Source organism: Staurois parvus, unplaced genomic scaffold, assembly GCF_062004578.1.
Source record: "Staurois parvus isolate SC_StPar_1 unplaced genomic scaffold, SC_StPar_1.0 ptg000019l, whole genome shotgun sequence".
In the NCBI taxonomy this organism is placed as follows: Eukaryota; Metazoa; Chordata; class Amphibia; order Anura; family Ranidae; genus Staurois; species Staurois parvus.
The window spans coordinates 29545939-29564146 of NW_028317815.1; the positions used below are offsets into that span (position 1 = coordinate 29545939).

At 40.1% G+C, this 18208-nt stretch overlaps 1 protein-coding gene across 2 annotated transcripts in view; it reads left to right on the plus strand.

Moving 5' to 3' along the window:
- DCLRE1C (DNA cross-link repair 1C) overlaps positions 1-18208 on the plus strand; it is a 34589-nt gene that overhangs the window by 650 nt on the left and 15731 nt on the right. Inside the window, exons 2-9 of one of the 2 annotated variants that reach the window (XM_089686035.1) lie at positions 881-1427; positions 4165-4216; positions 6136-6220; positions 6722-6781; positions 10240-10295; positions 15163-15264; positions 17235-17307; positions 17393-17533. In XM_089686035.1, coding sequence (XP_089542161.1) covers positions 4170-4216; positions 6136-6220; positions 6722-6781; positions 10240-10295; positions 15163-15264; positions 17235-17307; positions 17393-17533 — 564 coding nt within the window. In that variant the 5' untranslated portion in view covers positions 881-1427; positions 4165-4169. The remainder of the gene's footprint in view (positions 1-880; positions 1428-4164; positions 4217-6135; positions 6221-6721; positions 6782-10239; positions 10296-15162; positions 15265-17234; positions 17308-17392; positions 17534-18208) is intronic. The other variant, XM_089686028.1, reaches the window with a different exon arrangement.

Genomic DNA, 18208 nt, shown 5'->3' on the forward strand with positions numbered 1-18208 from the left:
CTTTCAGTGGTATTTGATCGCCTGTGCGTGGGTTTTTGTTTTTTTTTTTCACTATAAAACAATTTTGAGAAAAAAAATACTATTTTTGACTTCTTGCCTACCGGGCACTGTCACCCCCTTCCAGCCTAGGCCAATTTTCCACTTTCAGTGCTGTCACACTTTGACAATTGCACGGTCATATGCAACACTGTACCCATATGAAATTTTGTATCTTCTTCCTTCTTTGCTTTTTTTTTTTTTTTTTTTACAGAGCTTTGATTTTGGTGGTATTTAATCACCTCTGGGTTCTTTATTTGTTGCTAAACAAACCAAAAACAACTGAAAATTTTGAAGAATTTTTTTTTAAGTTCTGTTTATAAAATTTTGTAATTTTAAGTGATTTTTCTACTTCACTGATGTGCACTGGTAGGCAGCACTCATATATGGCACTGAAAGGCAGCTCAGATGGGCACTGTGGCATTAATGAAGCAATGGCAGGTGGCACTGGTGGGGCTGCACAGATCATCAGTGTACATGTCCCCTCCGAGGAATGCCAATTACCAGCTCTCCTCTTCTCACAAGCTGTCAGCGTGAGGAGTGGACTGCCGATAACTGGCATTGCCTTATTTACATGCGATCAGCTGTGATTGAACACAGCTGATCACATGACAGAGCTGACATCATCGGCTCTTTCCGCTGATCCGCTGTGTCCCATGGACACAGCGCACCACCACTTCTCGCTATGCTGGGCGCGCACACGCCGTTAGAGTGGGAGGATGTTATATGACGTCCTCCCAGAACGAGAAAACCTCCGCCCTCCCATCATTTCCTTATATGGTGGGCAGGAGGCAGTTAAACATGTCAATGCAGTTAAAATATCTAATTTTTTTCATACATTTAGGTCTGATGACATTGGAATGATTCCAAAGCCACTATTGGACTGAATCCCCCTACCATCATCTGCTGTCAATCACAAGCAGCACGGTTCCCCATCAAGCTCCACCCACTGTCAGTTTATTGGACCTGCATTGTTGTTTGCTAGGATATAGGAGCCCTTTTGGAAAAGCATGGACAACCTCAAGGTTACAAGTCCATCTTAATGTTCCTGTGTCCACTGTGCGCAACATTGTCAAGAAGTTTACAGCACTATGATACTGTAGCTAATCTCCCTGGATGTGTGCGAAAGAGAAAAATTGATCAAAGATTGGAACGAAGCATGGTTCAAATGTTGGCTAAAGAACCTTGATCAACTTCCAGACAAATTCAAGCTGACCTTCAGGCACAGGGTACATCTGTGTCAGCTTGCACTCTACGTCGTCATCTGAATGAAGAGGGATGCAGGAGGACCCCACTGCTGACCCAGAAACCTAAAAAAGCCAGATTGGAGTTTGCCAAATAATTTTGAAAGAAAGTGCTGAGGACAGACAAAACAAAGTTACAGCTTTTTGGTAAAGCCCATCATTCTACTGTTCCGAAAAAGAACTGAGGCCTTTAACCACTAGCCTACAGGGCACTTATACCCCCTTCCTGCCCAGGCCAATTTTCAGCTTTCAGCGCTGTCACATTTAGAATGACAATTGCGCGGTCATGCAACACTGTACCCATATGAACTTTTTATAATTTTTTGAGACAGAGCTTTCTTTTGGTGGTATTTAATCACCTCTGGGTTTTTTATTTTTTTGCTAAACAACTGAAAATTTTTTCTTAGTTTTTGTTTTAAAATTTTGTAAATGAGTGATTTTTCTCCTTCACTGATAGGTGACACTAAGGCAGCTCAGATGGGCATTGATGTGCACTGGCAGGTGGCATGGATGAGCACTGTCGGCTGGTACTGATGGACACTGACAGGTGGCACTGCTGGGGCTACACTGATCATCAGTGCCCTGATGATCAGTGTACATGTCCCCTCTGAGGAATGCCGATCACCGGCTCTCCTCTCAAACTGTCAGCGTGACAGCTCAAGGGGAGAGAAATGCCGATAACCGGCATTTCCCTATTTACATGCCAGCAGCTGTGATTGGACACAGCTGATCACATGACCGAGCTGACATCTTCAGCTCTTTCCGTTGATCGGTGATCTGCTGTGTCCCGGAGCCGCGCACGCGCGGTTAGAGTGGGAGGACATCATATAACGTCCTCCCAGAAAGAGAGAACCACCTTGCGCCCGTCATTGCCTTATATGGTGGGCGGGGGCTGGTTAAAGAAAAGAATGCAGTCCCTACAGTCACACATGGTGGAGGTTCACTGATGTTTTGGGGTTGCTTTGCTGCTTCAGGCACTGGATGTCTTGTCCGTGTGCATGGCATTATGAAATCTGAAGACTAACAGAATTCTGGGGTGCAATGTAGGGCCCAGTGTCAGAAAGTTGGGTCTCTGTCAGAGGTCATGAGTCTTACATCACGACAATGTCAAAAAGCATCCAGAGATTGTTTCCAGATCTCAATCCATTAGAGCACCCATGGAAAGATCTCAGAACAGCAGTTGGGAAAAGGACCGCTTCCAACCTGAGACCAGGAGCAGTTGGCGAAAGGAGAGAGTGGTCCAAAATTCCATTGGAGTGGTGTAAGAAACACACTGATGGTTACAGGAAGCAATTGATTTCAGTTTTGTTTTTTTTCCAAGGGGTGTGCTACCAAATATTAAATTGAGGGTACCAATAATGTTGTCCAGTTTATTTATTTTTTATTTGTGTGGAAATATATATATATAATATATTTATAAAATAAAAAAGAGAGATTATACCTAACTGCTCAGAGTGGTCCGTTGCCTTCTGCAGTCCCAGGCTGGCGTTTCCTGCTTCTTCATTCTGTGGGCACCCCCATAGCAAGCCATGTGCATCAATAGAAGTACACTGTGCGACTTGGCCACCCCCATAGTTCCTGCTGCTTGTGTCTTCCTGTGAGACCAGGAAGAGCTGCAGCCGGAACAGTGCTGAATTGCTGACACGCTCAGGTGTGTGTATGGGGAAACAGGTTTTTTGCTTTAGTCTTCATGCACACTGGATGTTTTTACAGGTGCTGTTTTTGGCTGGTGTGTTGTGTGGTTTTTTTTTTTTTTTTTTTTTTTTTTGAAAACGCCGCTAAATAAACACTAATGCAAAAAAGCTGAAAAACGCACGTTTTTAATGTCACATTTACACAGCTAACGTTACCAGCGTTCTCAAAACGCCCCGTATGCATGGTGCCTTATGCTGCAAGTGAAGTAAGATAAAAAAGTGTTTGACTTTAGAACCACTTCATCTTATTTGTAAACAATAACCTCTACCTAGGAATGAGCCCAAATTAAACTCTTTGACTGCACACTGTTCTAGTTTCCCCTGCACACACGACTCCCCTCCGGCAAGGGTTAAAGCTGATGATGGCATATTCACCTGTTGCAGAGTTCCACCTCCATTCAGGTGTGCCCCGGTACTCCCTGCATTCTGGAAGAGGCTCGGAGTCAGCCCCTTTCTGGGTGGACTGACACTGGCTGGAGTTCCCGTGCCAATCTTGCTGCTGCTTGCCTGCCCTTCCTGCCACCACACCGCATTGGATAGAGGTACTGTTCATCTAGTGATTCTGGGGCTGTATCCACTGTCATCATGGAATCCTCAGCGCTGCTGGCTGATAGTGGGCAGTGGCCTGGAGGGGATAATTTTTCTTTGCTGTAAGATGCATTAGTCCTGCTGAGTGCCAGAATGAGTGTTCAGACATAGGGCTTCGGAGCACAGCACAAATGCATGTAGTTGGAGCTGCTTCAAAACGAATATAATACTCTGACATAGACTGTCTGCACAAAGGTGGAGTCCAAAGGCTTGAATCCAGTGCTTCCCACTTACAGCTCTATCATTTAAACTTGACGTGTTTGTAACTCCTCTGCTTTAAGTGAGGGAATTCACTGAGGAAAGAGTGTCCAATATGGATTCGATCCCAGAACCAGGCATTGACAGATTCATGTACTTGTCTATGTAAGGTACATGAATCGACTACAAGCATTGACCATTTTCATGCAGCAGCCCAAAGGAACTCTTAGGGGTGTCTAAAACTCCATATGAATTCTCCCCTCTGTGTTTCTCACACCAAGGTCTGGAACTCTTAAAAGTTATCTGTAGCTTATTTAACTTCTCCCATATTTGAAACACTTGTAATTGTTTTTTCTCATACTTGGTATTAGAAACATTAACATGGTAATTTTTACTTTTTACAGATCACATGAAAGGACTTCGTGCTCCTCTCCTGAAAAGAAGACTGGCATGCAGGTATGTTGCATTAGAGAATGCTTTTTTTTTTTTTTTTTTTTTTAATCTGATTATTGAAAATGTATATTTTAAAGATAAAAAACATAATGGATTTGTCTCATGTAAATGCAGCTTGGTATGAGCAGTCTCAATTTTTACATGTTAGAAGCTGCAGCTGATTTTAAAGCCCAACTTCAAGCAAAAAAAAAAAAAATCCCATGCAGTTGAGCTGTGCCTGCATTGCTTGCTGTGTCTAGGGGTGAGGAGAAAGCTTATGCTCACCTGATCCTTTTGTGCTGTGCTTCCCCACAGTCTAGCAGTGGTCTGTTTCTGGTCTATGGAGCTTGCTCTGGGCCTGATGATGTCAGGAACAGTCCACAACTGTTGGAGCGTGGGGGTGCCAGACTGGTCTTGTGCTGGGAGGATTAGGTAAGTATATCTCCATTTTACTCTCCCCTAGAAAAAAAAGAGCGGTTAACCCATGCAGTGCAGGTACAGCCCCACTGCATATGAATTTTTTTTTGTTTTTTCTCCAGATGTGGGCTTTAAATATTTTATCCATTATGGATATTTAGTATTTCAGTTATTGGCCAAGGGTTACTTGACTATGCAGCCCAGATGTGCACTGTAGACATTTTTTTTCATCAACACCAATGTCCACTGCCATATTGGCAAGCACACAGTGGAGGAGGTTTAATAAAACTGGAGCACTCAGAATCTGGTGCAGCTGTGCATTGTAGCCAATCGGATTTTAACTTCAGCTTGTTCGGCTTTGACAAAAAAACCTGGAAGCTGGTTGGTTTCTATGCAGAACTACACCAGACTTTGCACGCTCCAGTTTTGTTAAGTATCCCAAGATTGTGCCCTCCGCAGCATGCAGGTGAAGTGATCTGGCTAACAGTGCTTGTATAGTTTTGTCAGTAATGTCACTATTATGCGCTTGTCCACTGACAGTGACTTTTGATGTCACAGTGGCTCCAACACGCTTTTTCCATGACCACTATGCTAGCCTACTGACCACCATGGCACCTGTACAGTGACATCCACAGTATTTGTATGCTTCTTGGTGTCCCCTGCGCTCTTGCCACAGACAACCATGTTACCTGCACTCTTGCCCATGGACTGTCATCACACCTAAATTCAGATGCTTTTTCACTAACTAGAATTGCATTTGTGGAATTTTTCATTACAAGGTAACGCTTTTCCACTGATTGCGTTAGTATCTGCAGTCCATGTACTGCCATGCTTTTCCTACTGACTTGCGCTGCAGTGTTGTAATTCCTTACTGTAACATTGCGTCTGTTGACTCACCACAATGTCTCTCACTTGCTTGGCTGCTGCAGCATCTTGACCCTTGTCCACTGGCTACAATGACAATTGGTTGCCTGTCCACCAACTGGCATTGCAGCAATGTAATTCTTCACTGTAACAATGCACTTGTCCACCTACTGCCATAGCACCTATAGTTTTGTCCGCTGACTGATCTAACACTTGGGAGCTTACCAACAAGTGGCACTGTGGTTATGTAATTTTTGTCACTGTACTGATGCATTTACCAACCAAAAGCCCCCAGTACCTATGATCTAATCCATGAAATGGCACTTTAACAATGTAAACCTTTTATTTAAACTGATTGATAGTCACCTGTGTACTGGTCTGTCATGCACACCCACCGCTGACTCAAATGCCCAGTGCAGTCTCCGCTGTACTTTGACCATCAAGTACTGCAACAGTGTGCTTGCCCATTGACTGGCACTGCAGCACCTTCACTGTAATAATGCAATGGTCTGCTGACCACAAGCTTTTCCATTGTCCACTGCAGCACCTGCAGGCTTGTTTCTCTCCTGTGCTAAGCCAAAAAATATACTGCTGTTGATGGTTTGACTCTGAATAATTTCCTCCCTTTTTTTTTTTTTTTTTTTTTTTTTTTTTTTTTATAGCCTGAAAGTTTACCTCTATTGTTCTCCGGTCACCAAAGAGCTGCTGTTGACAAGTCCTAAGTATGCATTCTGGGAAAACCGAATAGTAAGTGCTTTTGATATAATTGTTTTGGTGTTCTTTTACTGATTACACTGACTGTAATGGGGGAGAGTCCGATCAGTCAAAGTATGGTCTCCCCACTCACTGATCAGGTTACAGGCAGTGTAATGGCAAAATAACTTTTCTCAATGGAGGAGAGGTCAGGAGGGGGCGAGTCCCTGTTGGGTCATCTTGTAGTGCAGCTGAGTTCAGAGACCAAAAGCTGTTGATCCCCACAGTGCCGAAAGCTCAAAAGGAATAAATGGATGGACAGCCCTGCAGCAAAGATATCTACAGAGTTCAAGAACCTGCACATTGTATACATTTGCCGTTTAAAAAGTAACTCGATATCCACGCTTCTCAGTTTGTTTCTAGAAAAAATTGTTCTGCTGTGCAACTTGTCTAGGTTAGTCTTCAGGGCCTTTCCAGGCAAATGCTTTACTGTGCTGGTATGGTTTAGTGTTGCTGATGTGTGTCTTTTATTAATGAAATTACTTTTTCCGACAGAGACCTATTGAAGTGGACACTCCAACTCAGATCTCTTTGGTTGATGAAGCTACTGGTGAGGTGAATACTGGAGGGGATTGTTAAGAGTCAGTCTGCCAAAGACTGATACTTCTGTTTTTTTCAGTTTTGCATTTAGATAATTAATCCATAGGTTTCTTAAGTGTGTGTGTGTGTGTTTTTGATATATTATCCATCTATGACCAAAATATTACTTTTTTGATTAGACTATATCTTGTGAACTTAAGGACTTGTTAACACAGTGTGCAGAAATGTGCATTTTTCCAATGCAGGTCTTTGAAAGGACACAAAGAAAACAAATGTTTTCAATGTGCCCTGTTCACACCATAACATTGGTGTCATGTGAGTGTTTGTGTGTTGTTTCCTGGGCAGAAATATGCAACCTAAAGTTCTCTGCAACAGCGCAAGGAAAACTATTTTCTGTGTGTCCCATTCATAAAAATCATAGTACACCCACATTATGATGCATATAGTTTTTATTTTTTCTATGCAGAAAAATGCATACATGGTATACATTTCTGCATAGATAAAATACGAATATGATACTAGTGTTGTGATGTGTACAAAGCACAAAGAAAACCAATTGTTTTCTTTGCACCCTTACAGAGAGAGAGAGAGATGCAGAAAAGCGCATGTCTCTGCACATGGTGTGAACGAGGCCTTATAGAGCCATTTATCCAAACTGCATACAGCTGGTTCGGATTCAGAAAACTTTATTAAGGCTCCGGTCACATATAGGCGTTTTGAATCATGGGAGGAATCGCACCAGCACACACAAGTATTCTAGAATTTCGCCACAGAAAAAAAAAATATTTCGTGTGTTGCTCTGTGGTGCATCATGGCTGTAACATTCTATGATTGAAGGTACTCTTCAGACTGATCGGCGTATTGTGGAGTGGGTGGGAGGAATTGTGCCAGATTGAACATACCTTGGACAACATCCTCCTCTCTGATACTATTGTTAAAGATTCCAACTGCAAACCAGCAACATCCCTGGCCTTGCAGATCATTTTATTGGGTCTGTTGGGATTGGCTACCCTAAACCTGCTTTCCCAGCATGCCACTGCATACAGGAGAGCACTGACAACCACAGACTCATAAAACCTGTTAAACATTGTCCGCTAGGTATCAAAAACACTGGAGAAGTAAAAAAATATGACCCTCACAGTGCTTGCTTGCCTATCCAGGTGTGCATACGTGCAATTTAACATGAAGATGAGGGTGTCCTCAACTCCCAGTCTAGGTTGGTAGCTGAACTACAATGGGTCTAAATATGTAGTAACCACTGGTCATGTTTCATGAAGAGAGAGCAGATCATTCTCTAATGATGGACAACAACATGATGCACTGAGAGTGAGGCTTGGATTAGTTCTCTGAGTAAAGACAATGCAGCTTCCCTTCTGAATTGGATGGAAATGTGTAAAATTAATCTTATACAGGTTAAAGTTCAGGGGAAATATTGGGTCCTCCTGCAGACTGGGTTGAAGAAGTTTTTGGGAACTCTGACATTCTAAAGTTTAGGAAGCCTGGCATTCTGGATTTTGGGAATCTCAGCATTCAGGAACTCCAATATGATAAGTTTGGGAACTCCAACATGTTGAAATTTGGGACGTCCGACATTCTGAAACTCCATCATTCTGGAATATGCCAAAGTTGAGGAAATCCAACATGTCGATATTTGGGAACCACGACATTCTGAAACTCTAACAATTTGGAAACTCTGACATTCCAATATTGTGGTGCTCCAACATTCAGAAACTCTTACATTTCAGAATTTTGAACTACCTCATTCCAGAATTTGGGAACTCTGGGATTTCGGGAACCCTGTTACTCAGGAACTCTGACTTTATGGAATTTGGGAGGTCTGGCTTTCTGGAATTTGGGAACTTTTGATATTTGGGAAGTACAAGATGCCAAAGTTTGGAAAGTCTGGCATTCTGGAGTTTGGGAACTCCAACATTCCTTAAATTAGGAACTACAAACTTTGTAGTTTGGGTTGTCAGACATTCCAGAATTTTGAAATTCTGTAATTTGGGAACTTCAATATTCCGGCATTCACAAACTCCAACATTCCAGAGTTTGGAATGTCAGAATTCCCAGAATTTTGAAAAGCTGACATTTTTGAGGTTTGGTAAGTCCTATGTTCCGGAACTCCAACATTCTGAAGTTTTGGGAAGTCTGGCATTGCGAAGTTTGGATAGACCGACATTCTGAAATTTGACAATTCTAGAGTTTGCCAATACCAACATTCCGGAATTTGGGAACTCCAACATTCCTTTTTTAAATTGGGAACTACATTCTGCAGTTCAGGAAGCCCAGTTATCTGGGAGCTCTGACATTCTGAAACTCCGACATTCCATAATTTGGGAGGTTTGATATTCAGGAAGTCCGACATGCTGAAGCTAAGATATTCCAGAATTTGGGAAGTCTGGCATTTTGGAAATTTGGTAACAGACATTCTGGAATTTGAGAACCGGCGTTTTGGAACACTGACATCCCTTTTTTTTAAATTTAGGAACTGCAACATTTTGAAGTTTGGGGAAGTCCAACATTCTGGCATTTTGAAATTCTGTAATTTGGGAACTCCAATATTTCTGCATTCATGAACTCCAATGTTTGGGAACTCTGACACTTGTGAAGTTCGATGTTCCACAATTTTGGAATGCTGACATTTCGAGGTTTGGGAAATGCGACGCTCCGAAATTCGAAAACTTTGACATTCAGGAACTCCAACATTCTGAAGTTTGGGGAGTCTGACATTCCGGAATTTGGGAACTCTGACATTCCTGAACTCCAATATTATAGAATTCTATAAATAACGACATTCTGTTTTTTTGTGAACACTGAAATTCGAGAGCGCTAATATTTCGGGGACTTCAACATTCCGGCATTTGAAATTCTTAATTTCTAATGTTCCGGAGCTCCAAATTCTGGAATATTGGAGTTCACAATTCCTAATTTCACTTGCATTGAGTGTATTGTATGTATAATCTGCAAGGTTTGTTTGTTTGTTTGTTTCAAAAGGTCATGAATAAATGGTTGAATTGTCAAATGAAGATACTGATGTATTGCCGGCTGGAGTTCTTTGACACATTTTATAAGGAACTAATAGTGCTCTTTAAGCTCTTCTAGAACTTCTTCTTAAGTTGGTATGAGGACTCGAACTTGCATCTCATAGAAGTGAGATGACACCTGCGCGTTACATTCACATTTTTATAAAGTTGGGCTTATGTGTTTATCTTATTAATAAAATACATGAAAAGCAGAAAACTTTGTGTGTGTGTCAGGCTTGTGTTTCTTATTTCCTGCAGTTTGTCATTTAAAAACCACAGTGAGAATTTATTGTATATGTGGAATTGCAACCCTAACTGGTGCTAGTTGTAGTTGTCTGCCCTTCACTTCTGTGTAAGTTAACTGAGTTTAAAAAAAAAAAAAAAAAAAAAAAAAATTGATAAAGGTACAAGTATATGTTTTGTAATATCTTATTTTACTTTTCCTAGAAAGAAGACGTTTTGATCACACTTTTACCAGCTGGTCACTGTCCAGGATCAGTAATGTAACCCATTCAGTAATACTTTTCTGGCTATCTCCAATGTTTGCTAATATACTAATGTAGATTCATTTTTTTAAAGTAGAAATATGGCTTCCTATTGAAAGAAAAAAAATTTGCCGTAGCCCTTTAAAGTAGGACTAAAGGCAAAACTTTTTTCCTGTGTGTGTTGTTCACCCCCCCCCCCCACACACACACATTTTTTGGATAGAGCAAAGGAGGGCTATAACTCCTGTCAGATTTTTTTTTTGATTTTTTTTTCTCCTTTTTTATAACATATTACCTTTTGAATTTATAATGGGACACAGGTGTGTCCCATTGTCAAAAAAATTAAAATGAATAACTGCCAACTCAATGACCTTCTTTTATAAATGCTTTTTATTGGTTACAAAAATGCAGGGACAGTGCCCAAAATGCAGCCTCTTTCAGCTTATAGAGCCTTCTTCACAGCATACAAAATTTTAAAATAAAGTCCAAATTTATGTAATGACCTGACCCACCTCACACAGGTGTGACATACATTAATTAAAAACAAGTACGGTAATTGGTAGCACTGGGAGATGAAAAGATGAGGGAAATGGCAATAGATAAGATCTCTGACATGTCAGACTTTGTATGTATTGATATTTCCTTCATCTTGTTCACCATGTACCACAATCTGCTGCTCTGTGAATACTATGCTATGCATTGATGTGCAAAAAAAAATTGGACATGCACTCTTTTTTTCACACAAACTACTCCATAATGGTTACCATGTACAGGTTTGTTATTGTGTGCAGCACTGTGTTGGGCACTACTGTAATTTGTGGCAGAATGCACGTTCGCACCAATCTGGGCCCTGATATTTAACTTTTGTGGTTGTATGTATTTGTAATTACTTCGTCAGGCTGTTAACGCATCAGCAACTATATACTCCGAAATATCAGTTTTGGGAAGACCTATGCCTTTTATAAACTACACCCATATCTAGGAACTGAGCCTTTTATGTTGCTTACATTTTGAGTATTTATACCAAGAAGAAAAACAAAACTTATAACGTTATTTCCCAATAATATTTAATAGTGCACAGGCCTAACTAAAGCAAGGCGCACAGGATCCCTTTGGTCTGTTCGTTTAGTTGAGGTTAGTGGTAAACACAAGAAGTCGCAGATGGTGCTTTAGCCTTGCACCTCTTTTCCCATGAAGGACTTCATGTCACTTTTTTTTATGGCACGCTTAACAGCATTGGTGCAGGTGTTTGTAAAGCTATGCCTTAAAACATCTCTGTGGTCACATGACAGTTATTAACAAACTGCAGCTGTATTACATATATGGAGGACATGCCAACAGCTATAAATAAACCTCACTTCACCCCTTACTGCCACATATATATATATATATATTTAGTCAGATCCATAAATATTGGGACATCGACACAATTCTAACATTTTTGGCTCTATACACCACCACAATGGATTTGAAATGAAACAAACAAGATGTGCTTTAACTGCAAACTGTCAGCTTTAATTTGAGGGTATTTACATCCAAATGAGGTGAACCGTGTAGGAATTATAACAGCTTGCATATGTGCCTCCCACTTGTTAAGGGACCAAAAGTAATGGGACAATTGGCTTCTCAGCTGTTCCATGGCCAGGTGTGTGTTATTCCCTCATTATCCGTGTATGTTCTGCATTTTTAAAATGCTTGTGACAGGTTCTGCCTATGATGCTACAAATCAGATTAGACTATAACAAATATTGTTACAGTACAATAAGGCATTTGCAACACTTCTCTGGTGGTGTGTGTGTGTGTGTGTGTGGTGTTTTTTTTTTTTTATAGTTGGAAACTTTACACCGAATTTTATGAAAAACCTGTAGCCTTTTTTTTTTTGTTGGTAGCGACTTTTGCAAGGTGATGAGGAAAGTTGAAGCAAAGAAGACCTTCACCATGTTGAAATAAGTTGTGTCACAAATGGGAGTATTGTACCACAGGCACAATAACTTTTGGACAATCCTGCAAAAGAATAAATATATATATACTTTACCAACCCACACATGAATCTCATGCAAGTTGCAATATTTGTCACGCTACTGCATGATCGATTTCTAATGAGTATGAAGGATACTCTTTTCACGGTACATGTGTTCAATAGATATTCGGATTTATTTTGTGTTTTTTGTTTGCTTGTTTTTTCCATCAGACTGGACCTCCCTAGCTACATAGAACTGTGCCCCCCCCCCCCCCCCCCCCCGAAAAAAAGAACATGTCTGAAAAATATTTGTTACAGACTGATCTGATTTTTGATTCATATGTAGAATCTGTCACAAGCAATTTTATAGGCAGAACATATGCTGATCAGCTCTAACATTATGACAAACAACCATAACCTGTCGAGGCATGGACTCCCCTAGACCTGTTATGTATGACTGTTGGGGATACAAAGACAAATAGAACAGTATATATGGCTGCTGATTGGGAGGGGGGGGTGCTGTATATGTGGCAGTAAGGGGTAAAGTGATCCATTTTTATAGCTGGTGGCAGTACCACTTTTGGTATGTAGTGAACACTGCAGACTGGAAATATCTCACAAGCGCTGCAATCTTCAAGTTGCTCTTACCCAGTTGTCTAGCCATTTACATTTTATCCCACCCACTTTCAGATGACATTGTTGTAACAAAATAATCAGCTATTCACTTTTCCTGTCAGTGGTTACAATGGTATGGCTGATTGTTGCACGTTTTAAAAGGAAAGTGTGTTTCCAGTTTATGCATTTTTTGATTAATGAGGTGTTTTGCCTGATTGGATAGAGCAATGATTTTCTTTTAACCCATTCATCCTTGGCAGCCCATAGTTAGCTCTCCTGTGCTCAATCACTGCTCCATTAACGGGAGTTTAGGAGAAGACCTAATCCCTCCAGGTATGGAGGCGCATGTGACAGCGCAGGTGCAATCAATGCTGTTGCATAGGAGTCTTCAGCGGCTCACCACTTACACAGGGCTTTTGACCTGCAATTTTTGATCTTCTGGTTTTTTTTGGTTTTTTTTTTGTTTTTTTTTTTTTTGGGGGGGGGGGGGGGTTCTGTCAGTGTATTAAATGTAAACCTTTTGTGGATGGGCCATTGGTTTGTTGAAATGACGACTGATTTTCATTTTCCCACTGATGGATATTAAGACTACTTAAGTGAAGATGAAAAAGTATAAAAAGTTAACCTAGGTGCTGAAGTGCATAGAACGTTTGCTGTCTGTTAGTCTTCAGACGAGTCCTAGCGATCTTGGATATAAGGCTCAGGCTGTAGAGGGGGTCTTCACTTTTGCTAAGTTCAGTTTAAGCCCCTTAGATGTCATTCAAACATTGGAGCCTTTTTTTACGTACTGTTCTGGCATTTAACAGTTGAATAGCAGAGAAGGGGCTTAAAGTGTTTCATCTTTTGCAAAAAAAACTTCCTATGCAGTTAAGGGGCACCAGTAGATGAAACCTAACTGTTCTGTTATGAACAATATTCAATAATGCACTTGCTATTGCTGTAGGCCATTTTCAACTTTCCAGTAGCCTGCCCGAAAAACTCCCATAGTTAGGGCTCTCTCGTTTTGCCTAGGTTCTAAGAAGTTGCTATGTCAACACTTCAGCTGATAATGCTATCTCCACCATCACAAGAGCATGCTCTCTTTTGGTTTCAAACTATGTATGTGCAGTTTGCTATTCACCCCTCTGCCCCGGCACTGAGCTTAGAGCTACTCTGATGGGTGAGAGAGATTACATGTGCTGTGTTTGAAACTGAGAACGCATGCTCTTGTGGAGGTGAACATCAATGGCCGGGGTGTCAGAATAGTAACATCTTCGCAACAGGGCAGAGTGGGGGAATGCCAGCTATGAGAGGTGTGTGTGTGTGTGTGTGTGTCAGCCAGACTTAACTGGAGAGGTGAAAATTGGCCTACAGCAATAGCAGGTAAATTCATAAATATTGCTCATAGCACAGTGTGTGGTTATTTTGGGGTGTTTTTTTTTTCTACTTTTAAACTGGTTCTAAAGTCTTAAGGTTTTTTTACTTTAAAAAAAATAAACACCCTTTTGGAGTGCAGTTCCCCCTCCCCAATACTTACACTGAGCCTGATCTTGATCCAGCAATGTGCACAAAAGCAGTGTCTTTCTCCCTCATTTGCTCAGACACCGCAGTGGGAGCCATGACAGCAAGTTATGAGGGGGTGGGGCCATGTCACACTGTGTTTTTATGGAAACACAGAGCAGGGCTCAGGAGTGAGCATGCACGAGTGCCACCATAGCAAGCAGCTTGTTATGGGGGTACTCGGCAAGGGGGAGGAGCCAAGAGCATCGACGGAGGAACATGAGAAGAGGAGGATCGGGTCTGCTCTCCTCTGGGACAAAGTAATTGAGTTATAGAGGGTTATAGGGTATATAGGGTTATAACCCCTTTCAGATTTTTATTGTGGTCTTTGTTCCCACTGAAACTATTCATACCTTTTTTGTCCTGATGATCATTGTCACTGAAACTGAGGGATGATTACAAATTTTGGGTCGTCAACAAAGCAAGACTAGAGGTTAAATCTTTCACTGGTGACATTCATCTCTGTTACATCTCTGTTACAATTATCTGAGAGGGTATTTTTCTCACTTCAGATGGTTGTGTGTGGGTGTCTTTTTTTTTTTTTTTTTTTTTTTTTGTTTTTTTTTATTTTTGTTTTTTTTTAAGAATGTATGTACAAGTAATTCTAATATATGTCAGTATGTTTTGTTAGGAATGTTTTGGGCTTGGTCAGATTTGAGAGAAAAAAAATATTTGAATAAAAAGACCTTTTTAATTTATACTGCACAATTGTTGCCTTTCTTTCACCGTTTCAAAGATCTTTGACGTTTAATATTCTTCAATTCCCTTCAGGTTTTTGTTCCAAGGACAAAATGGCACCGTGTTGTATACTGGAGATTTCAGACTTGCGAAAGGAGAAGTGGCACGTATGGAGCTTTTACATTCAGGAAACAGGTGCATAGAATATAGCATCTTTCTATTTTTCTATACATGCCTCATGTGGTTTAACAATTCTGAGAATGCGTACATGTAGTGTATATGTTCTCAGGCCCATGACTCCTGATGTGTAATATAGTATGATGGTGTGGGAAAGCCTCCTTCTTTCTCCTCCCCTTTTTTTTTTTTTTTTTTTTTTTGTAATGGTTTACCGGTCACCATGACTAAAGCTGTTGTGGAATAAACTGTGAAGTACCCAAATCTAACGATACATTTCCTGTCAACATATTGGGTATCTTTTAAAGAGATTGTTTCAGTGCTTGTATGGTAAAACACTCCATATAACGAAAATGGAAGCAAGCCATAAAGCTAAACACCCGACTGATATAAAAAATATATATAAATAAATGCAAGTCTCCAAAAAAAAAAAATCATGAAAGGTAATTTTTTAAATGCAGTTAGTGTAAATTCAAAGTTTGACTTGATGTCAGCATTTTGGAATCCCCTGTACTACAGAATTTTGACCAGGAAAAGCAGTGACAGGTGTGAGAGCCAATTAGGCATGCTGCATGCAAATGTTTTGACAAGGAACATGCTGTTTGGAGAAAACAAAGTGAGCAGAGAGATGATCTAATCTTTCTGCTGCTGCTGCTTCTCTCCAGGCAAAAGGCTGGGGGTAGAGAGAGGACATCGCTGTATTCCTTAACTGTACTGTGTACATCTCAGGACTGGATGGTCAAAAATGCAAATCTTTTGTCATACAAAATATTTCCCATTATATATAGATACATTTTTATAAAAACCTGTTCGAACAGAAAAAATATGAAGGCTCAACTATCAACCTCTCTTTCAGAAACTACTAGTTTCCTGGATGTTCTGCTTCTCAGGTAGCATGTACCATGTATTCCAGCAGAGCATTCACTTTTTTGGCCTGAAATGTCAGTGCTAATTATGACCAAAACAGACCATTGCTGTCATTAATGGTTTCCTTTTTATATTCCTGTGAATTAAATGTTTTTTTGGTTTTTGTTTGTCCCAGGAATGGGATGGGAAGTCTTGCTGACGAAACACAGCACTGAGTTCCAAATTCCGAGTTCGGAATTCCTAGTATATTTGCAGACAATTGGCTAATTTTGGTGTATTGTTATAGGGTTGTGGTGTGGGTGGTTTTGTTTTGTTGTTTTGTTTGTTGTTTTTTTTTTTCTGCTTGGTTTTCAGGGCAAAGCCCTTCAACAGTCTGCTGTGTTCCCAATTTTAAGTCAATGAAAATTTTTTTTTTTATTATTATTATTTTACATGAAGTACAAATAAAGCACAAAACCACATTTTTACAGACTTTAAGGGGAAAAAATGTAATTCTTCACAAGGCTCTTCACTTTTATTCAGTAACCCTTCATTTTTACAGAAATTCATCACTTTCTGTATAACTTTGTTTCAGGTTGGTTTTAGTAAGCTACACGCTATTTTCTGTATTCTTTTTCCCTTAAAATGTAACTAAAGGCAAAACTTTTAGTTTTGGATAAGTGGAGAGAGATTAGAACTGACATTTAGAGGTTTTTATTGCTGTCTGTACCCCCCTCTATTTGTCCTGTTTACCATTTTCATGGAAAGTAATGGGGACGTTAGTTCTGTGGACTCTGAGGGCACACTGGGATTTCCTCACTTTTCGAGGGATTTCCTCTCGCCTCCTGTTTTGGCGGTGGGACAGGAAGTAAAAGGAAATAGCCCCAATGGGACACAAATGGCAAAAAGGAAACTGACAGGTGTTCTAACCTTCCCTTGCTCAGAATGAAAAAAAATGTTTTGCGTTTACACTATAATGTAATAATTAAAATGGAAGGTTGTACACTTTTGTTTTTTTTACTATTGTGAGAGGTAAGTAACTTCTAAATTGGGTATTTGAAAAAAAGAATAAAATTTGCCTGGTTTTCAGCTAACCATATATCCCTTGTGTTATTCATCCTAATAGTTATTTATAATTATTTTAGGGTAAAAGAGATTGATAGCATTTATTTGGATACAACATTCTGCGATCCTAAATATTTCCAGATTCCTAGCAGAGTAAGTCTATTTTAATATTCCTTTTTATTTCTTTCTTTGTAATGTTGCATTACGTTTCATACATTTTTGGTTTTCCTTACTGTAGGAGGAATGTTTATATGGAATTTTGGAGTTGGTACGCAGCTGGATAACACTGAGTCCTCATCATGTTGTTTGGCTTAACTGCAAAGCAGCTTATGGATATGAGTATTTATTCACAAACCTGAGTGAGGAATTTGGAGCAAAGGTGAGAGTCTCATCTTATCTTATTTAATCACTCACGCTTTAAATTCTGTTTTACTATTTAAATTGGGGCAAAGTAGCACTGCCTTGGTAGTGCTTAAAATTTCTCCTGAAGGAGATTCGAGACAGATATATCGTGTGTCTAGTCTTCAAGATGTGATGAGAGGGACACCTTAGTAACAGCCTGGAGTAGTGGAGCATTTAAAGGCTAACTCCACCTTTTACCACATGTTAACATTATTTAGGCTGTAACGTGGTGCATATTGGATTTGTCAAATGGAGTTGTGTCAACAAGGCCATACAATACTCAAATTCTGGTCAAAACTGCAGAAATTGACTGAAATTGGAGCAGTCTAAGGTCAGCCTTATGTTTACTGTCACTTGGAGTTCATAAAAACCTATTTTACAATTTCTTTTTTTTTTTTTTTTCTTGTTTTAAAAAAAAAACAAAAAACTAAATGACCTCTGACTGATAAATGCTAGCAGAGCTAGTATCTAAAAGCAAGCTGAATTCCAGGCAAAAAGATAAATGTACACCAAATTCAGCAAACCAGATTGGCTCCTAGTGATGATAAACCCCCCCCCCCCCCCCTTTACTAGCCTGAGTTCTGCTGTACAGGGAATGCCAAGTGAAATTCAGGCACTTACAATAGCTACATTTAGATACACATTAAAAGTT